Source organism: Hyaena hyaena, unplaced genomic scaffold (genome assembly GCF_003009895.1).
Source record: "Hyaena hyaena isolate Hyena2069 unplaced genomic scaffold, ASM300989v1 scaffold_1553, whole genome shotgun sequence".
In the NCBI taxonomy this organism is placed as follows: domain Eukaryota; kingdom Metazoa; phylum Chordata; class Mammalia; order Carnivora; family Hyaenidae; genus Hyaena; species Hyaena hyaena.
The window spans coordinates 87,487-110,967 of NW_024082190.1; the positions used below are offsets into that span (position 1 = coordinate 87,487).

Genomic DNA, 23,481 nt, shown 5'->3' on the forward strand with positions numbered 1-23,481 from the left:
GGTGTGTCGTTGCATGTACTCAATTGTGATATTGATCTAGCCTTTCTTCCCAGGCATAAATCCCACTTCATCATGGTGTATGATCCTCTCAATGCATTGTAAAATTTGGCTTGCTAATATCTTGTTGAGAATTTTTTGCATCTATGTTCATCTGGGATACTAGTCTGTGATTTTCTTGTAGTGTCCTCTAGTTTTGGTATCAGGCTAATCGTGACCTCATAAAATGAGTTTGGAAATGTTCTCTCCTTTTTTTTTTAAAAGAGTCTGAGAAGGATTGGAATTAACTATTTGAATGTTTGGTAGAATTCGTCTCCATCACTTTACTTTTAATTTATATGTCTGTACGTTTAAAGTACCATCTCTGCATCGGGCTCTGTGCTGACTGCCAGCTCAGAGCCTGGAGCCTGTTTCAGTCTGTGACTCCCTCTCTCTCTGACCCTCCCCTGCTCACGCTGTCTCTCTCTCTCCTAGAAATAAATTAAAAAAACATTAAAAAAAAATTAAAGTACCATTCCTATAGACAGCATATAGTCAACTTGGTTTTTTGATCCACTCTAATTTTGATCCTCTATGTCTTTGTGTTGGTGCTTTGGCCATTGATATTTAAATTGTTTATTTATATAGTTGGAGTAATAGCTACTATATTTTGGTGCTGTTTTCTTTCTATTCATTGCTCTTGTTTTTGTTCCAATTTGGCCTTCTACTCTGTTCTCCCTGTGGTTTCATTGAGCATTGTATGAGATTTCATTTTCTGTCTTATCTCAATGTATTTCTTTTCTTTTTTTAATTAGCTGCCCTAGTTATTGCAGTAACTCAAGTCCACTCTCAAATGACATATACTGCTTTAGGTGTAGTTTAAATAGCTTTTAATTACAAGATATTTCTAATTTTTCCCTCTTGTTCTTTGTATCGTTGCTGCCATTCATTTTATTTATACATATCCATGCATGAATATACATATATACATAAATATTCTAATACAGTTTGCCACTAGTGTTTGACCAAACTGTCATCTGTTATATCAACTAAAAATAGGAAAAAATAAAAGCTTTTTATTTTGTCTTCACTTGTTTCTTCCCCACTGCTCTTCCTTTCTTTATGTAGATCTGAGTTTCTGAACTACATTATTTTCTTTTAATAAACTACTTGTAACATTTCTTGCAAAGCAGATATATTGGCAACTAATTCCCTCAATTTTTGTTTGCCTGAGATTCTTTATTTCTTGTCCACTTTTAAAGGAGAATTTCACAGGGCATGGATTTTTATATTAGTTAATTTCTCTTAACAGTAAATATTTCACTCTCTCCACTCCTTGCTTGCATGATTTTTTAGGAGAAGTCGGATATAATTCTGAATTTTGCTGCTCTTTGGGTAAAGTGTCCCCCTCACCCCCAGTGTTTTTTTTTTTTTTTTTGCCTTAATCCTGTTTGATTTTTTTCTGAGCTTATTGGATCAGTGGGTTTTAGAGTCTCTGTCTGGTAATTCCAACATCCCTGCAGTGTCTGAATCTGGTTCTACTACTTGCATTATGTTGTCTTTTAGTATGCTTTGTAATTTTTTTATTGCAAGCCAGACACCATGTACTGGTAAAAAGAACTACAGTAAAATAATATGTGGTGTGGTAGTAAGGTATGGATAAGTCTCAGGCTTTTAGTGAGGTTGTGCTCCATAGGCTGTGAATCTCATAAGTGCTCGTCAGCCTCCCTACACCTTAGGTGGGACAAGAGGGCTGGAGTAGGCTGGAGTTGTGTATCTCCTTTCTCCCGAATGGAAAGCTTGATGGAAATGTAGTTGGATATTTCCCTACTTCCAGATCAGTTAGGCTTCCAGATCAGTTAGGCTCTGGTAAAACCTCAGTTTGTTTATTGTGTGTTAAATATTTTCTCTTTAGGGTAGCCTTTGTTAAGAAGAACAGGGTGATCTGGTGTATTTCAAAATTATTCGTTACCTCTCTCCTCTCAGAGGCATGAGCCGATTTTTGTCCAGGTAGAGCTCCTGGATATTAATCTCACAGATATATGAGGGCTGGAGTTTCTAAATCTGAGTTGTCAACACTAAGCCCCTAGTAACTTGTCAGTCACAGTCCTACCCTGGCACTGGTTACTGCAGAGGTTTCTGCTGGTGAATTTCTGCTCTAGTAAATTCTAAATCTAAACCTGCCTATCTCTCAATTTTGATTCAGTAGTTTTTCATGTAACCTCACTTTTCTTCTGAATCTAAGAAGAGTGGTTGATTTTTCATTTTGTTCATCTTTGTATTTGTTAGGATGGTGTGACAACTTCTAAGCTTCTTCTATTCTGGACCAGAAACCAAAAGTGCCCTAATTAACTTTTTGAAGATTACATTCTATTTTGAGTTGTTAACTGAGTCAGATTTATTTTAGCAACACTTATTTATAGTGCTTGTTACATGCCAGGCACTATTCTGAAACCTTTCTGCCAAGTAATTTTGTCTTCCTAATAATTCTATCCATTAAGTACTATTGCAGTGCTCATTGTATAGATGAGGTAACTGAGGCACATAGCTTAGATGTATAACAAACTGAGGGTATGTAACTTGCCTGAGGTTACCAAGCTCAGAACAACTTATGTTTGTTTCTTCTTTCTGTAACTACTTCATAAGATAAAAAAATAAGTTTAAAAATCAAAATAACTTTCTTTAACCAATAGAATGTAGTGAGGTGAACCTGTGCCAGTTAGGCCTTCAGAAGTTCTGACAGATTCTGCTTCTATACTGTTTGATCTTGCTATTCTACTGTGGGAACACAAAAATAGACGTGTGAGAGAAAGACACAGTGAAGGCTGGTGTGGATGAACAGAAGTCCTAGGACAGTATGGTGAGAGAGACCCATACATGCCAGCACCCCAGCTGACCCTCCCTTCCAATGTCCTTGCCAATGTGTCACACCCACATATTAGCCATTTTTGAGGTGACAGTGCACATGAGCCCCACAAGACTGAATCTCTAGTTAATATCACTTGGAAAAGAACTGCCTACTTAAATCAAGTCAACCCACAAAATCCTGGGAGATAATAAATGGTAGTTGTTTTAAGCTAATAGATTTTGGGGTGTTTTGTTATGCAGCATAAGTAAATGAAAAATGTATTCTTTTTTTGCAGGAATTTAGATATTGGTTGTAGAAATTCAAAGGGAAGGATTTCAAGGAATTAACAATGGATCTCAATCTATATGAGAGATACTTTTTCAGTTGTACTTAGAAGTCTTTTTTTCCAGGGGTGCCTGGGTGGCTCAGTTGGTTAAGCTTCTTCTGACTCTTGATTTCAGCTCAGGGTATGATCTCAGGTCATGGGATCGAGCTCTGCACTGACAGCATGGAGTCTACTTAGGATTCTCTCTCTTCCCTTCTCTGCCCCTGACCTGCTTGTGTGTGTGTGCATTCTCTCTCTCTCTCTCTCTAAGATAAATAAACATAAAAAAATAAGTCTTTTTCCAGATTTATTGAGATATAATTGGCATATAATGTGTAAGTTTAATGTGTTTGATATCATGATTTGATACACACATATATTGCAAAATGACAATCACAATAAGCTTAGTTAACACATTTATCTATCTTATATACTTACTATTTATTTTGTGATGAGAACATTTGGGATATACTCTCTGAGCAGCTTTCAAGTATACAGTATAATATTGTTAACTGTAGTTACCATGTTATATGTTATATTGCTAGAACTTGTTCATCTTAGATCTGGAAGTTTGTAACCTTTAACCAACATCTCCCCATTTCCTGTATCCTATTTTGCTCACACCTGGAAACCCCCAATTTACTGTCTTTAAATGAGTTAAGCTCTTTTAGATTTCACATTAAGTGAGAACATACAGTATTTGTCTTTCTCTGTCTGACTTATTTCACTTGCTATCAACCCTTCAAAATCCATCATATTGTATAAGATGGCAGGACTTCCTTCTTTCTCATGGCAGAACAATATCACATTGTGTATGTGTGTATATACTATGTAAAATATATCTACATATATCACATTGTTTCATCAGTCAGTGGTTATTTCTGTATCTTGGCTGTTGTGAATAATGAACATGGGAGTTGAAGATATCTCTGCAATATAATTATTATGGGTATATGTTCAAAGAAAATGAAATAATTATATGTTATATTATATAGTAGTTCCATTTTAAATTTTTGAGGACTCTCCATACCATTTCCCATAGTGGCTGTATCAGTTCACATTCTCACCAACAGTGCACAAGGGTTTGTTCCCTCTTTTCCACATCTACATCAATGCTTACTTCTTGTCTTTTTGAATTTAGCAATTCTGAAAGGTATGAGGTGATATCAAAACTATGGTTTTGATTTGCATTTTCCTGACAATAGTGATATTAAACACCTTCTCATGTATATGTTGCCCATTTGTATGCCTTTATTGGGAAAAAATGTTGAAGTCCTTGCTTATTTTAAAATTAGATGATGATGATAATGATGATGATGATATTGCTACTGATTTCTATGAGTTCCTTTTATATTTTGATATTTATCCCTTATTAGATTATTGTAAATACTTTCTCCCATTCCAATGTTTGCACCTTCATTTCATTTATTGTTTCTGTGCCAAGGCTTTTCAGTGTGATATAGTGCTACTTGTTGATTTTTGCTTTTATTGCCTGTGCTTTTGAAGTCATATCCAAAAATCATTGCGGGGCGCCTGGGTGGCTTAGTCTGTTAAGCGTCCGAGTTTCCCTTAGGTCATGATCTCACAGTTCGTGGGTTCGAGCCCCGTGTCAGGGTCTGTGCTGACTGCCAGTTCAGAGCCTGGAGCCTGTTTCCGAGTCTGTGTCTCCCTCTCTCTCCGACCCTCCCCTGCTCACGCTGTCTCTCTCTCTCTCTCTCTCTCTCCTAGAAATAAATAAAAATATTAAAAAAAGAATCATTGCTAAGTCCAATGTCACAGAGCATTTCCCCCTCTTTTCTTCTAGGAATTTTATGGTCCCCAGTCTTACATTTAAGTCTTTTGATTTCATTTTTGACTTAATTTTGAAGTGTTTTTTTATAAGTGGTATAAGAGGTCAGATTTTATTCTTTTTCCAGTGAATAAACATTGTTCTCAATACCATTCATTGAAGTTACCATCATTTCTTTATTGAGTATTCTTTGTTGCCTTGTCAAATATTAGTTGACATATATGGGTATGTTTATTTCTGGACTCTTAATTGTTATACTTTGGTCTGTATGCCTGTTTCGTTTGTTTATTTTGTTTGTTTGTTTACTTGTTTTCCAGTGCCATACTGTTTTGATTACTGTGAATCTGTAATGTGTTTTAAGCCAGGAAGTATGAGGCCTCCAGCTTCACTTTCTTTCTCAAAATTGTTTTGCCTAGTTGAGATTAAAAAAAATTTATTTATTTTGAGAGATTGGTGGGGGGAGGGAGAGAGAGAGAGAGAGAGAGAGAGAGAAAGAGAAAGAAAGAGAAAGAGAGGGAATTTCAGGCAGGCTCCATGCTATCAGCACCGAGCCTGATGTGGGGCTTATCTCACGAACCAGGAGATCATGAGCTGAGCTGAACTGAAACCAAGACAGAATCTTAACCAACTGAGCTACCCAGGCACATCTGCCTAGTTGAGATTTTTGAGTTCTTGTTGTCCCATATGAATTTTAGCATTATTTTTCCTACTTTTGTGAAAAATTATTTTGAAAAATTTTTGTGAAAAAATATTTTCCTATTTGATTTTTATTAATGGCATTGAATCTGTTAATGGCTTAGGATAGAATAGACACTTTGAGAATATTAACTGTGTCTGAGCACAAGATTTTTCCATTGGTTTGTATCTTTAATTTCTTTCATTAATGTCTTACAGATTTCTGTGTATAGATCTTTCACCTCCTTGATTATATTTATTCCTAAGTATTTTATTCTTTTTGATGGTATTATAAAAGGATTGGTTTCTTTATTTCTTTTTCAGATACCTCATTGTTAGTATATATAAAATGCAACTGATTTTTGCATGTTTATTTTCTGCCCCCATCTTTACTGAATTCATTTATGAGCTCTAACGGTTTTCATGGAGTCTTGAGGATTTTCTGTATCCTCACATCATGTTGTCTGCAAACAGAAAATTTACTTCTTCTTTTCTGATTTTGGTCCCATGCTAAACTATGAAAAATATATAGCTAACCACAAAACAAATGCCCTGACCTCAAGGTGCAGGTAATATAATTGGAAAGACAACAATTATATAACATAAAATATATAATTTCTAAATTGGGGATGTAGGCATGGTACAGGAATATAAAGACTAAGAGTTATATAGACAATGACTTATTGAAATGGATTACACCAAGAGAGAGAAGTAAATATGACATCCTTAAATAGCATAGTTTACCATATTTCATTAACTAAGAAGCCATTGTTGTTAACTGTTCAGAATTCTAATTACTGAATTAAATAAAAATTAATATTTCAAGTTTCTATTTTACTTTACCACATGGTTAATTTTATTATTTTCATGGGTTTGTATTTAATCATAAAATAATTAGACAATGTAGATTTTTTTCTAAATTTTGAGACCATGACATTTTAGAGTTCCCTAATCACCTTACTGTTTGATTATTACAGATGATTTTATATGTCTGTAATTGGCATCTTTTAATTAAATCTAGGAAGTGCTTGTCCAAAATGAGCAAAAAGACATTCATTTAAGCACTATCATGAAGATTATCTCAAATTTGGATTTGTGTGACTTAATAATTCATTTCTGCCTCAAACCATAGATGTTTTATCTGCAAGAGTTTTTAAGTGAGGCAATAGTACCAGTCACACTAACTCTCTCACTGGGTGTTATTAAAAAATTATTTTGAACATATTTAGGCATTTTGAGGAAAGGGACCATATTATCTCATGTATTAGTATCAGTTAACTTCACAAAACAGGATTAGTGAATTTCACAGAGTTAGGAACAATGTTAGTCAACTAATAGCTAAAGTTAGAATGCTTAACTAATTATAGAACTTTTTATTTAGTCAGATTATCTAGTATGTCTGAGATCAATAAAGGAAACAGAAAAAAAGTCTACTTTTGAATAATACTAGTGGTAGATTATCGACATCACATTTAAGTGACATATGGATAACATTAATACAGAAAAGTTTAACATAAAAATCTTTCATTGCTTGTGATAAGTTTATAGACATTAACTATACTTAGTTAATAACACTATTTAGAATCCCTAAAAATAAATGGTCGGCAGATTATATCTTCTACAAAGAAGTATATTAGAGATGGAATAATCAGTGTGAGAAATGAATGATTGAAATAGTTTTATCAATCTATGCATCTCTTTCTATATATATTACACACACACACACACACACACACACACACACACACACCAATGCTGTGACAAAAGATATAAAGTCAGCTCAACTTCAGCTTTATATGAAGAAATGGGATCTCTGCTGTTCCATGTTGATGTGTTTTGTTCATCTAGAGATTTTGTTATAGGTTATGATCTAGAAAACTTTAACTTTAGTTAATAATAATTCATTAATATTGGATCATTAATTGTAACACATATAGAATACTAATGCAAGGTGTTAATAGGGGAACTCAAGGTACAGGGGGTTATGGGGTTATATATGGGATCTCTGTGTACTTTCAGTTTTTCTGTAAACCTAAAACGGCTCCAAAGAAGAAAGTCTGTTAATAACTTTAAAAAATCACTTGGCTACAAAAATAGAAAGGAAAAAAAAGGTTTCATTTGGTATATGACTCTCACTTTGCAGATTTCTTCCAGGATTGTAATTGACTCAAAATTTGGATTCTATAAGTGACATTTTTGAGCACTCCATTGTCTTAAAACATCCTGATTTATGCCTGTTTATATGGTCTCTTATACACCCTTGTTATGAACTGGAGTTTGCCTCTATTAGGCCAGAATGTAAAAAAAATAGTTTTTTGAAAGGAGAGCCTGAAGACTTGAGGTCTTTTTTTTTTTTTTTTTAATGTTTTATTTATTTCTAGGAGAGAGATAGAGACAGCATGAGCAGGGGAGGGTCAGAGAGAGAGGGAGTCACAGACCGAAACAGGCTCCAGGCTCTGAGCTGGCAGTCAGCACAGAGCCCGACGCGGGGCTTGAACCCACGAACCGCGAGATCATGACCCAAGCGAAAGTCGGACGCTCAACCGACTAAGCCACCCAGGCGCCCCAACTTGAGGTCTTTTCTAAATAGGGAGTCCAAATGATGGAATACATTTTGTATATTGCCTTTCATTTCAGGACATATAGAGCTTAGTAAGTTTATAAAGATTCATTCATATGTGTTTATTTTATATCAGGGTCTTTATGTTTGGAAGAATGTTCTATCTGTAGTTTAGGCTAGTCTTTCTCAAGATGTCCGTGATTTACCTGGGTACATTCTCAATTACAGATTCCTTGACCTTCAGCTCAGAGACTCTGATAACATAGATATGATATGGGGCCTAGGAATCTGCTTTTTGTTTAATTCCTTAGATGGCACTTAGAATTTAATTATAGTTCTAGGCCTTGGCCAGCATATAAAAAGGAACTAATGTCTTGAAAGAGCACAAAGATTTACCTGGATTTTCACATTAATTTCATTTGGATTCTGGTAACCTAGTTTACCTTCACCTGGTAGAAAGATTCTTCCAATAGGGAAGGTGATTAATCTTACTAAATGCTCTCAGGCCACTTGAGCTCAGATAGCCTCTTCGAAACTATCACTGGGTGACTGTGTTTTATAAATGCTTAAATTTCCCAGAGTTAGGGAAATTTCAAATGTGTACTATACTATGTAAAATTACTTTTTTTATGTTTTATTTATTTCTGAGAGAGAGAGACACACACAGCATGAGCAGGGCAGGGTCAGAGAGAGAGGGAGATACAGAATCTGAAACAGTCTCCAGGCTCTGAGCTAGCTGTCAGCACAGAGCTTGACGCCAGGCTCGAACCCACGAATGGTGAGATATGACTTGAGCTGAAGTTGGACGCTTAACCGACTGAGCCACCCAGGCACCCCTATGTAAAATTACTTTAAAAAGCTATGATCCAAAAAATTTTAGATAAACCTAAATTAGTGAAATTTTAAAACTAATAGAATTCCAGATTTTAACTGCCTAGTTGAACACAGAAATAAGTAATATGATTGTAAATTGTTTCTTTAAGGAATTTATAACAGCTGAAACATTGTATGACACCTTAATTTCATTTAGCTACATTTTCAGCCTCTTCCACAAAGGTTATCATTATCCTGTGTTGGAAGTTTATCATTCAGTTCATTTCTTTATTTAGCAGATTTTTTTGACCAATATTATTTATTACACAAGGAATGTGAAGGTGTAATTTTCTTTGTTTTAATTTTCTTACCTAGAAGTGATGTTTTTATCTCAGTTATTTCACCAAAAAGTAAGGTTTTATTTTTCCTTCTTACTGATTATTTGATTGGTGAGGGCAGTGATAATGTTTTTTATATGTAGTCATGTACATTTTATACTTTTAAAATGCTTTGAATTAGAAGGTTTTAAGGGAATTACAATTTTTGCAAAAAATGTTTGAGTATATTTGATAACATGATGTTAATATTAGTTTCTGGTATACAACTTAGTGATTTGACAATTTTATACATTATACTCTGTTTGCCACATGTGTAGCTACTGTTTCTCCCATACATTACTATTAACAGTATCAGTGACTGTATTCCTTATGTTATACCATTTATTCCTGTGACTTACTGATTCTATAACTGGAGGTCCCTATCACCTCTCCCCTTCACCCATTTTGCCCAACTCCCTCATGTCTGACAGCCATAAGTTTGTTCTCTGTATTTGTAGGTCTGATTCTGCTTTTTGTTTCTTTGTTGTTGTTGTTGTTGTTGTTTTAATGTTTTTGGATTCCACCTACAAATTAGATTTTTCTTTAATTTTAACTTTTCTATCCATCTTACTCTATCTATTAGCAAATATATTTTGTTTTCAAGTTTATTTTTGGAAGGTGAAAAAACTTTTCAAAGCAATTTCCCATTTTTCCTAGATGTTTCATGGAACAATCACAAAAGAGCTAACCAGTCATGAAGAATGGAGACACTATAATGACAACATGATTGAAGATCAGAAAGATTTTGTTTTTGTGAAGTATAATGGCCTTCATTTAAAATCTATGGAAAATTTGCACTCTTGTATCTCTCTGAGAGTATGCATCTTCTCAAACAATTTTATCACAGATATTCATCCACTTCAAAGTTGTATAAAATTAGTCAAACTTGATCTTCATGGAAACCAGGTAAGCAATAGACATTTTAGATATTTGTGTGTAAATGAAATTGATGTTTAAAAACACTTATGTTATCTATCTACAATATTTCTCCCAGTTCTTTATATAAAATGTAAATAAAATTTTTTTAAGTAAAATATATAAAAATACAAAATTTAAGGGACATCTGGCTTACTCAGAGCATGCAACTCTTGATCTTGGGGTCATGAGTTTGAGCTTTGCATTGAGTGTAGATACTACTTTTAAAAAATTTATATTTAAGCAGAAATTTTGAATTAGAAATATGTAAATACTATGTGATTTGGTATATTTTACTTTTTAAATTGATAACCTGGATTAAAAATGCTTTGAACTTTAAAATTTTTTAAATGACATAATTAACATATAACATTAAGTTCAGGTGAACAACATAATGATTTGAGATATATATATCACTTAAGCTGCTTCCATTTCTTGACTATTGTAAATAACGCTGCAATGAATATTGAGCGTGTATATATCTTTTTGAGTTAGTGTTTTCCTAGTCTTCAGATACATATTGAGAAGTAGAATTGTTGGATCATATGGTAGTTTTATTTTTAGTTTTTTGAGGAACCTCTATGCTGTTTTCCACAGTGGTCATGTCAATTTACATTCCTATTATGAGTGCATAAGGGTTCCCTTTTCTCCACATCCTTGCCAACGCTTGTTTTTTTTTTTTTGTCATTTGGATTAAAACCATTCTAACAGGTATGAAGTGGTATCTCCTTGTGGTTTTGGTTTGTATTCCCCTGATGATTAGAGATAGTGAGCATCCCTTCATGTACCATGTTGGCCATCTGGAAGTCTTCTTTAGAAAATATGTATTCAGATTCACTGCCCATTTTTTAATTGGATTTTATTTTGCTGTTGTGTCAGTTCTTTATATATTTTCAATATTATCTCCTTATTATACATATGATTTGCAAATACTTTCTTCCATTCAGGAGCTTGCCTTTTCATTTTATTGATGGTTTTCTTTGCTGTGCAGAAGCTTCTTAGTTTGATATACGTTTACTTGATATATGTTTGCTTTTGTGCCCTTTGCTTTTGGTGTCATATCCAAAATTCATTACCAAGACTATTGTGAAGAAGGTAACTGCCCATGTTTTGTTTTAGGATTTTTATAGTTCTAGGTCTTAGGTTTTAGCCCTTAATCCATTTCGAGCTAATTTTTGTATATGGTGTAAGATAGTAGTTCGATATCTTTCCTCCCTCCTTCCCTCCCTCTCTCTCCCTCTCTTTTTCTTTCATTCTTTCTTTTTCTTTTCTTTCTGTGTTACTGTCCAATATTCCCAATACCACTTATTGAAGAGATTGCCATTTCTGCTTGCTTCAGCAGCACATAGTCTAAAATTAGAATGATATATGGGACGCCTGGTGGCTCAGTCAGTTAAGTGTCCGACTTTAACTCAGGTCATGATCTCATGGTTGGTGGGTTTGAGGTTCTTGGGTTTGAGCCCTGCATTGGGCTCTGTGCTGACTGCTAGCTCAGAGCCTGGAGGCTGTTTTGGATTCTGTGTCTCCCTCTCTCTCTGACCCTCCCTTGATCATACAGTCTCTCTCTCTCTCTCTCTCTATCTCAGAAATATATAAAACATTAAAAAAATTTTTAATTAGAATGATATAGAGAAAATTAACAAGGTCTCTTTGCATGGTCTCATGAAGAGACTGCCCTACCTCCATTGTATATTCTTGACTCCATCATAAATCAATTGGCCATCATAAATCATGGACCACTCATGCATAGGTTAATTTCCGGTCTCTCTGTTCTGTTACATTGATCTGTGTGTTTTTATGTCAGTACTATACTGTTTTGATCACTATAGGTTCGTAGTATAGTTTAAAATTAGGGAGCAGGATCCATCTCGCTTTATTCTTTCACAATTGCTTTGGGTGTTCAGGAACTTCTGTGTTTCCATACACATTTTGGGATTCTTTTTTTCTATTTCTGTGAAAAATGCCTTTGCAATTTAGAAGGGAGTGCTCTGAATATGTAGATTACATTGGGCAATATTATTTTAACGTTTATTCTCTCAGTCTATAAGCATGGAATATCTTTCCATTTATTTTTCTCTTATTCAATTTATTTCATCCATGTGTCATTGTTTTCAGTATCTAGATCTTTCACCTCCTTGTTTAAATTTATTCAGGTATTTTATTCTTTTTGATGTAGTTGTAAATGGGATTGTTTTCTTAATTTCTCTTTCTAATAGCTTATTGTTAATATATAGAAATGCAACAGATGTTTGTATACTGATTTTGTATCCTGAAACTTTACTGAATTCATTTATTAGTTACGAGAATTTTTCAGTGGAGGCTTAGAGTTTTCTGTATATGATATGTTGTCTGCAAATGGTGATAGTTTTGTTTCTTCTTTTTTGGTTTCTGTATCATTTGATTCTTTTTCTTGCTCAATTACACCGGCTGGGACTTCCAATACTGTGTTAAAGAAAAGCGGCAAGAGTGGGCCTCTGTGTCTTGTACCCGATCTTAGAGGAAATCAATTTTCACCATTGAATGTGATGTTCACTGTATGCTTGTCATATATGACTTTTATTATATTGAGGTTTATTCTGTGTCTACTTTGCCAAGAGTTTCAATTGTGAATGAATGTTGAATTTTGTCAAATGCTTTTTCTTCTATTGAGATGATCATGATTTTTATCCTTCGTTTTGTTAATGAGGTATATAACATTAATTCTTTCTTTCAGGAAAGTACTTTAGAAAAGTTTAGAATTGGCCTACTGCAAAGAACTTTTTACTGAACAAAGTATATATGTCCATTCATTTAATTATACTAATAATGATAACCTATTCCAGATGAACAATGTATTGTGTTTTTACTCCAGTCACCACTGGAAAACTAGAGATTGTTTTTGGCTTATTAATGAGAAATTTGCCATTTTGAAAAATACTGAGTTTTAGAAGATGTTTAATGTTTTTCCATTTTCCATGCAATTTATAGAAAATTAACATTTATATTTAAAATGTTATTATTAATAATATTTCAGATAAAGAGTATACCAGATACCAAATTTTGGAGTGGACTGAAGAATCTAAAACTCCTCTATCTTCATGACAATGGGTTTGCAAAGTTAAAAAATATATGTATGTTATCTGCTTGTCCAACCCTCATTGCCCTCACTATGTTTGATTGTCCAGTGAGTCTTAAAAAAGGATATAGACATGTTCTTGTCAACAGTATATGGCCTCTCAAAGCACTGGATCATCATGTGATTTCTGATGAAGAAATAATTCAGAACTGGCATCTTCCTGAAAGATTCAGAACATATAACCCCCGACTTTTCTTTAATTTCTGCCCTGCTTTGAAAAAGGTAATTAAAAGGCTCTTGGGTGGCACAGTCATTTAAGCATCTGACATCAGCTTAGGTCATGATCTCACAGTTCATGAGTTCAAGGCCCGTTTTGGACTCTTTGCTGACAGTTCAGATCCTGGAGCTTGCTTTGGGTTCCGTGTCTCCCTTTCTGCCCCTTCCCTGTTCACACTGTCTCTGTCTCTCTCTCTCAAAAATAAATAAAAAGATGTAAAAATATTTACAAAAAAAGGTAATTGGATTCATCAGAGTTTCATTATGGATAAATTTATAGAAGTCAAATTTTAGTTCTAGGTTCTATACTTAAAGTATATAAACTAATATATACTGTTCATTTATCTAAAATTTCATAAACTAGTGAATATATTAGTAATGTTTTATAACTGAGAATTTGTAGAAGCTTGTATGCCTACTGCATAAAAATTGCTGAACATAAAAATATGAAATCATAGAGAAGTATTTTGGTCCCTAATATGTTTTAATAGCTTTAAGGACATATAGCTTACATACTATAACATTCACCCATTTTATATGTATGATTTAATTATTTTGGTAAATTAATAGTGCTGTATAACCATCTCTACAATCCAATGTTAGAAATTTCCACCACTTCAAAGGTTTTCCTCTTTATCATTCGTAGTTAATCTCAACTTCCTCCTGTAGTCTTAGGCACTGTTGATCTAGTTTCTGTTTCTATAAATTTGCTTTTCTAAACATTTTACATGAGTCAAATTATACAATATGTAGTCGTATGCACCTGCCTTCATTCACTTAGTGTGATGTGGCTGAGGCTCATTTATGTTGTAGCATATATCAGTCATTTGTTCCTTTTGATTGCTGAGTAATTTTCCATTATATGAATACACTACATTTTTTTTTTGTCTATCCACCAATTGATAGACATTTAGATTATTTTCAGTTTTTGCTATTATGAATGATGCTGCTATGAACACCTACTTACATGTCTTTGTGCAGATACATGTTTCATTTTTCTTGGGGAGATTCTTAGTGCAATTACCAGAAGGTATGATAAGTTTGTGCTAAATTTTGTAAGAAACTAAATTGCTTTCTAAAAAGCAGAAACCACAACTATGTAGGGTTCTAGTTTTTTTATGAACTTGCAACCAGTTAGTGTTTTTGTTTTATGCTATAGGCATTCTAGTAGATATAAAGTGGTGTTTTAATTTGGTTTTAATTTTTTTCCGTTCTGAGTAATGATGATATACATTTTTATCTGCTTATTAACTATGCATAGATTTTCTTTGATCAAATATCTATATAAATTTTTTGTTCATTTTGAAAGTGAGTTGTCTTATTATTAAGTTGTAAGAGTAAATATATGGACATAGTCTTTTACCAGATATAGGTATTGCAAATATTCTCTCAGCCAACTTCCCATTTTGTTAGTGGTCTCTTTTGGAGCAGAAAAATTTTGAGTTTTAAGCCATCCAGGTTATGAATTTTTTCTTTTAAGGATCATGCTTTTGATGTTGTGTCTAAGAAGTCTGCCTAAATTTGTCTATGTTTTCTGCTAGAAGTTTAATAATTTTAGCTGTGAAATTTAGACCTATGTTTTATTTTCAGTGAATTTTTATGCATGGTGTGAAGTAAGGGTCCAAGTTCATTTTTTTGCATGTAGATATTCAATTATAACAGCCCCATTTTGTTGATAACATTATTCTTTCCGTGGTGAATTGTCATATCTTTGCCAGAAATCATTTGGCCATAAAAAGGTAAGGGTTAATTTCTGGACTCTCAGTTATTATATTCCAATAGTCTTTATATCTATCCTTAGGCCAGTGTCACACAGTCTTGATTACTGTAGCTTTGTAGTTAAGTTTTGAAATAGGGAAGTGATATTCAATTAATTTTTGGATTGTTACTAATGTATAGAAATACAATTGATATTTTAATTAAATCTTATATTCTTCCACCTTGTTATTCTCATTTCTTAATTCTAGAATTTTTTTGTTGATTCAAAATATTTTTTTAACTGAAAGTGGATCTCTAATTTTCAGGTTTTTATATTTGAATGATTTCATTCGGAAGTAGTTTTTTTTCTTTTCCTAATGCCTGAAAGGACAATTTGGAATATTAATGGAAGTGGATAAAACTATTAAATTCTTAATTAATTTGGTGACATGCACAAAATCATCATTATATATTGATTTTTAAAATGCTGAAAGAAGTGATTAGGAAATGATATCTAATTGGAGGTTACAAAATATTTAAAGGGGTAGATTAAAATATTTAAAAAACATGCTTCATGACATGAATATTAGAGCAAATAAATGAGGTAAGAGTTCAATAAAGGGGTGAGCTCTGCAGGTGTTAGAAAGCTCAAGTACCAAGATACAGGAAATAAAAATGTATGTTGCAGAACAGTATTTATAATATGTTGTATGCATATCTAAATCTACATATATATGCATTGACAACTGATGAATAGAAAATCATTTGAAGTGATCACATTTGAAAGGATACATAAATAATGAACAGTGGTTATGCATGAGATTAGGATGTTAGAAAACTTTGTAACTGCATACAGTTCTTTATAAAAATTTTGAGTATATTAATGCTTTTATAATAATAGTTAAAAATTTTAGACAAATAAAAAGTGAGGCAATGTTTATTTTTTTTATTATAGTCTATTGTAAGTTGGTTTCCATACAACACCCAGTGCTCATTCCAACAAGTGCCCTCCTCCATGCCCATCACCCATTTTCCCTTCTCCCCTACCCCTCATCAACCCGCAGTTTATTCTCAGTTTTTTTCAAGAGTTTCTTATGGTTTGCCTCTGTCCCTCTCCTTAACTATTTTTCCCCCTTCCGCTCCCTTATGGTCCTTTGTTAAGTTTCTCCTGTTCCACATGAGTGAAAACATATGGTTTCTGTCTTTCTCTGCCTGACTTATTTCACTTAGCAAAATACCCTCACGTTCCATCCACGTGCTACAAATGGCCAGATTTCATTCTTTCTCATTGCCATGTAGTATTCCATTGTATAGATAAGCCACATCTTCTTGATCTGTTTGTCAGTTGATGGCCATAAAGTCTGTTTCCATGATTTGGCTATTGTTGAAAGTGCTGCCATGAACATTGGGGTATATGTGCCCCTATGGATCAGCACTCCTGTATCCCTTGGGTAAATTCCTAGCAATGCTATTGCTGGGTCATAGGGGAGTTCTATTGTTAATTTTTTGAGGAACCTCCACATTGTTTTCCAGAGTTGCTGCACCAGTGAGACAATATTTAATTCTGGGTGTCTTAACCTGGGCCATAAAAGAAGAATTTCATTTACATATTCTAGTTGGGTGGTATGGTATAATCAAAGGTGGGCACATACAACCTTTTTAAAAAAAATATTTTAATGTTTATTTATTTTTTAGAGAGAGAGAGAGAGACAGAGCATGAGCAGGGGAGAGACAGAGAGAGAAGGAGACACAGAATGTGAATCAGGCTCCAGTCTCTGAGCTGTCAGCACAGAGTCCGACACGGGACTTGAACTCACAAACCGTGAGGTCATGACCTGAACTAAAGATGGATGTTTAACCTACTGGGCCACCCAGATGCCCCTACACTGGACTTTTTTTAGGGACAATCAAAATGACTGATATTTGTTTAAGCAATTAATAGGAAGTTAGTGGGAATATGCAAAGAACGTTGGGTGAATACTAAGGAGTTTAAACTTCTAAATGAATGTAGTGAAGATCTATTGAAGTTATTTGAAGAGGAAATTAGAGTATTTCTATCATAGTTGGTGCTCTATGAATAAATGTTATTGACACATTTTTTTATAAAGGAGTTTAATCCAGTGTTTTGTAGCAGATTAATGGGGGTTAGGAGACAGATGAGGGTGGAGAGACTACTATAGGCCAGAAATGATGTGATTAGGATTGATTTAAGCCAACAGTAGTGGCAAAGACAAAAGAAGACAGTGTAAAGAAGAGGACAGACACTTGGTAAAAGTCATTGTCGTAGGCACCTTATATATTTTATTCCTTCATTCCTTTACCAAATATGTATTGATCGCCTAATATGTGAGAAAGGTTATTTTGGACTGGGTGGTAAATAATACTGACAGATTCTCTGCTTTCATAAAATTTAGCGGGAAGGCCCAGGAAATAAACATGTAAGCTGAGAAACAAGAACAAAAACAAACCCAGCATTGAATTCTAGATATTGTTAATATCTAAAGAAAATGAAATAAAGTAAGTAACATAGAACAAAAGGAATGGAGGCTTGGACTAGATATTGAAGGGCTTTCTGAAAAACATTTGTTCTTCATCATACTCTTTGTTATGGAAAGATATTATTATTATTATTTCACAGAAGAAAATGAAATATAGTAAGGTTAAGACTTTACCCAATACCAGACATCTAATCAGTCATGAAGCTGGGATTTCAAGTCTGTCTTAGCTTCACGGTCCTACAGTCCACGTTGTATCACAAAGGACAGACAGTGCAAATATTTGACAGGATTTTTAAAAACTGATTAAATATGGGAGGATAAGAATAATAAGTGAGAAAATCTCTTTTGATATTTTGAACTTGAGTGACTGAGACAAAAAGTAACATATTATAGAAATGGTGGCATTTGAAGTGTTTTGTTAGAAAGTTAACTTTAGTCATGTTTATTGAGACAAGGTATTGGTATGGAGATATTAACCAGGCGTTGGAAATAAAGAACTAGAAATCAGAAGTAATGTTCTAGGTCTAAGATGTAAATTCAGTAGTTGTTTATTTAAGGGGATGGCTGAAGCCAAGCTGTCACAAGAAAATAAAGTAATCAGAATGAAAGCTGAAGGACAAAGCCTTGGGGCAGTTTCGCTTTAAGGATAGAAAGAAGTGGGACCAATGAGGATAATAGGAAATTAATTCCAGGAGGTAGAAGGAAAAACAGAGAATGGCTTATTATCACTTAGGTTAAGGGAAAACAATAAATAAAAAATGAAGGATGTTTTTAAAAGGTCAAAGAGAATTATGGATACAAAACTATTTTGAAAACCTTTTGTTGAAGAGGTTGATGCATCTTTGGAATTTTCAGTAAATTACAGGAATGGATATGGAATTGTAATGGGTTAATATGTAATTGCTAAGTATAGAACATTTTCTGAGAAAATTTTGGACAGAAGAATGATAATGCCTTAACTGCCAGAATAAGGATTAATGGGAGAGGGTTTTTTTTAAGTGAGATTATACTAATTTCAACATATTTTTAGGCTGAGGGAAATAAATTTTCATTCGAAAAAAGAGATTGAGGGGAGCACCTGGGTAGTAGCTCAGTTGGTTAAGCATCTGGCTTCAGCTCAGGTCATGATCTCGCCATTTGTGGGTTCAAGCCCCATATCAGATTCTGTGCTGACAGCTGAGAACCTGGAGCCTGTTTCAGATTCTGTGTCTCCCTCTGTCTACCCCTCCCTCTGTCTACCCCTCCCCTGCTCACGCTCTGTCTCAAAAATAAATAAACATTTAAAAAAAAAAAAAAAAGGAAAAAGAGATTGAGGGACACCTGAATGGCTCAGTCGGATAAGAATCCAACCTCATCTTAGGTCATGATCTTCCACTTCATGTGTTCAATTCCCATGTCTGGCTCTGTGTTGACAGCTCACATCCTGGAGCCTACTTCAGATTCTGTGTCTCCCTCTCTTTCTTTGCCCCTCCCCCAAAATAAAGAAACATTAAAAAAGAGCTTGAAAATGTCAGAAATAGAATCATCGGAAACAAACAAACAAAAAAAAAAGCACTGTCCAGAAAACATGAATGGAAGGCATCACAAATGGAGTAAGCCTTAAAGAGCTATAGCTAAACCAATTTATGGCAGAATTTTATTGCAGAGATTTAAAGATATTATTTGAATTATAGCTTTTCAGTTTACTGATACATTTTTATTCATTATTTCTGCTATAAAGAATATTATTTTGATTATTCTTTGATTATTCAAAGATACATTTAATTTATAGCAATATAAAACACTTGAATAAATGACAATCTACAAGGATATACATTTGTTTAGTAATGCTTGAATTATATATTTCAAAACATTTCTTTGCACTTATTGAATGTAAGAACACTATGAAAATGGAAAATAATGAATCTTATAAAGTTCACATGATCTTTTTCAATAAGTAAGTATTAATGATTCTTTTACCAGACAGTGAAAGTTTTATTTCTTCCTTGCTCATTTGGATGCCTTTTGTTTCTTTTTGTTATCTAATTGCTGAGGTGAGTATTTCCAGTACTATGTTAAATAAGAGTAGTGAGAATGGACATCCCTGTCTTGTTCCAGACCATAGAGGAAAATGATATTAGCTGTGGGTCTTTTGTATGTGGCCTTTATGATGTTGACATATGTTCCCTCTATCCTACTTTGTTGAGGGTTTTTATCAAGAATGAATGCTATACTTTGTCAAGTGCTTTTTTACATCTATTGAGGGGATCATATGTTCTTATTCTTTTTTTTTTATTACTGTGGTATATCATATTGATTGATTGGCAAATATTGAACCACCCTTGCAACCCAGGAATAAATCCCACTTGATTGTGGCAAATGATTCTTTTAATGTACTGTTAGATTCATTTTGCTAGTATTTTGTTGAGAATTTTTGAATTCATGTTCATCAGGGTTATTGGCCTATAGTTCTCTTTTTCACTGGGGTCTTTGGTTTTGGAATCAAGGTAATGCTGACCTTGTAGAATGAGTTAGGAAGTCTCCTTCAATTTACATTTTTTGGAATAGTTTGAGATTTGGTAATAACTCACAGGGAAATAGGTAGAATTCCACTTTGAAACCATCTGGCCCTAGACTTTTGTTTGCTTGGGAGATTTTTGATTACTGATTCAATTTCTTTGCTGACTTTCAGTCTGTTCAAGTTTTCTATTTCTTCCTGTTTCAGGTTTGGTAGTTTGTGTTTCTAGGAATTTATCCATTTCTTCCAAATTGTCCTGTTTGTTGGCATATAATTTTTCATAATATTCTCCAGTAGTTGTTTGTATTTCTGTGGTATTGGATATGATTTCACCTCTGTCATTAGTGATTTTATTTATTTGGGTCCTTTCTTTTTTCTTTTTGATAAGCCTGGCTGGGGGGGGGGCGGTTATCAATTTTGTTAAATCTTTCAAAGAACCAGTGCCTGGTTTAATTTATCTGTTCTATGGGTTTTTTGTTTCTACATTATTTATTTCTGCTCTAATCTTTATTATTTCCCTCCTTCTGCTGGCTTTGGGCTTTGTGTATTATTCTTTTTCTAGGCCATTTAGGTGTAAGGCTTCTTGCTTCTTGAGGTAGTCCTGTATTGCTATTTATTACTCTCTTATGACCACTGTTGCTTCATCCTAGAGGTTTTGGACCATTGCATTTTCATTTTCATTTGTTTCCATGTATTTTTTTATTTCTAATTTAACTTCTTTGGTGGCCTATTCATTCTTTAGTAGGATGTTTGTTAGTCTTCATATATTTGGGGTCTTTCCAAATTTTTTTCTTGTGATTAACTTCAGGTTTCATAGTGTTGTGATCATAAAATATGCATGGCATGGTTCCAGTCTTTTTATACTTGCTAAGGCCAGATTTGTGACATAGTATGTGATCTGTTGTGGAGATGTCCCATGTGCGCTTGAAAAGAATGTGTATTCTGTTACTTTATGATGAAATGTTCTGAATGTATCTGTTAAGTCCATCTTGTTCAGTATATTACTCAAAGCTATTGTTTCCTGTCTCTTTTCTGCTTAGATGAGCTGTCCATTGCTGTAAGCAGGTTGTTAACGTCCCCTACTAATACTGTATTATTATCATGAGTTCCTTTGTTATTAATTGTTTTATATATTTAGGTGACTCCAAGTTGGAGGTATAAATATTTTTTAGTTCTTGTTGGAAAGACACCTTTATTATGATGCAGTACCCTTCTCTGTCTCTTCTTATAGTCTTTAGTTTAAAATCTAGATCTAGTTTGTCTGATGTAAGTATTGTTACTCCAGCTTTCTTTTTTTTAATTTTTTTAAATGTTTTATTTATTTCTGAGAGAGAGAGAGAGAGAGAGACAGTGTGAGCAGGGGAGGGTCCGAGAGAGAGGGAGACACAGAATCTGAAACAGGCTCTAGGCTCCGAGCTAGCTGTCAGCGCAGAGCCCGACGGGGGCTCGAACCCACGAACCGTGAGATCATGACCTGAGCCAAAGTCGAATGTTTAACCGACTGAACTGTCCAGGCACCCCTCTCCAGCTTTCTTTTGACATCCATTTGTATGATAAAATATTTTTCCAGCTTCTCACTTTCAATCTACAGGTGAAAAGGAAAAATGAAAAAAAAATCTAGTTTATTTTAGGTCCAAAATGACTTTATTGAATGCAGAATATAGATGGGTCTTATTTTTTTAATTCATTTCTAAAACCCTATGTCTTCTGATTAGGGTATTTAGTCCATTTACATTTCGAGTAATTAATAACAGATATGAATTTAGTGCCATTGTAGTACTTGCTTTATTGTAGATTCTGGACTTTTTCTCTGTTCCTTTCTAGTCTTTCTTGCTTTTGATCTTTATTTCCCACTCAAAGCGTCCCTTCTTGCAAGACTGGTTTAGTGGTCACAAATTCCTTTAGTTTTTGTTTGTTATGAAACTCATTCTCTCTCCTTCTATTCTGAATGATAACTGTGCTGGATAGAGTATTATTGGCTGCAGATTTATCCCATTCAGCACATTGAATCTATTAGGCCACTCCCTTCTCGCCTGCCAGGTTTCTGTGGATCAGTTGGCTGCTAACCTTATTTCTCTTCCCTTGTAAGTTAGGGACTTCTTTTGTCTTGCTGCATTTAGGATTTTTTCTTTATCACTATATTTTGCAAGTTTAACTACAACATGTCATAGTGTTGGCCTGCTTTTGTTGATTTTGATGTGAGTTCTCTGTACTTTCTGGATTTTGATCTCTCCTTCCTTTCCCAAATTAGGGAAATGTTCAGCTCTAGTTTCCTCAGATAAACCTTTTGCCTCTTTTCCCTCTCTTCTTTTTTTGGGACTTCTATGATATGAATGTTATAATGGTTTATGGAGTCACCAAGTTCCCTGTGTCTACATTTGTGATCCAATATTTCTCTTTCCTTCTTCTTTTTAGCTTAATTATCTTCCACAATTCTTCTGTATCACTTATTGTTTGCTTCTTTCATTCTTGTGTTAATTACATCCAGTTGGTTTCAAATCTCAGTTATTGCATTTTTCATTTTGGCACAACCAGTTTTTAAGTCTTTTATCTTTGTGTTAAGGAACTCCCTGGTGTCCTGTATGCTTTTCTCAAGACCACCTCGTATCCTTATGAGTGTGGCTTTAAATTGTGGGTCAGATTTGTTATATATATATATGTTTTGATTTTAACCCTGGCTGTGACCTTTCCTTGTTCTTTCTTTTGGGATGAATTCCTCCATCTTGGCATTTTGTCTAGGTCACTGTCTTCTCGGTGTTAGGAAAACCTGTTATGTTTCATGCTCTGAGAGTAATGCCTTTGTAAAGAAGAGATCTTATACTGTCTAGAGCCTGGTGCTTCTGGAAGTGTCTCTGGTATATGCTGTATGTATTCTGCTGCCATGTTTTGGCTGTTCTTTCCTTTGGTCAGTACTCTGCAGTTTCTTCTTGCCAGCAGTGGGGACTGTTTGGACATTGGCCAGAGTGTGGTGAGTTTTAACTAGGTGTGTTCCATTTTGCTTGTTAAAAGAGACCTGGTGCTATTTCTAGTACAGCTGAAGCTTTGCAGAACTCTATGTACAGTAGACGTGGTGTGTGCAGGGGATTTGTGCTGGTCTTCTGTGTGAGTGGCCCACTGCCCTAATTCTCAAGTACACCTGCTGGAGAAGAGCAGCACCAGTAGAGCATGGGGTGGGGGGT

At 34.2% G+C, this 23,481-nt stretch overlaps 1 protein-coding gene across 4 annotated transcripts in view; it reads left to right on the plus strand.

The window, feature by feature from the left end:
• LRRIQ3 (leucine rich repeats and IQ motif containing 3) overlaps window positions 1-23,481 on the plus strand; it is a 206,482-nt gene that overhangs the window by 16,311 nt on the left and 166,690 nt on the right. For 3 of the 4 annotated variants that reach the window (XM_039224202.1, XM_039224204.1, XM_039224203.1), the window contains exons 2-3: window positions 10,021-10,269; window positions 13,292-13,615. In XM_039224202.1, coding sequence (XP_039080133.1) covers window positions 10,021-10,269; window positions 13,292-13,615 — 573 coding nt within the window. The remainder of the gene's footprint in view (window positions 1-10,020; window positions 10,270-13,291; window positions 13,616-23,481) is intronic. The other variant, XM_039224205.1, reaches the window with a different exon arrangement.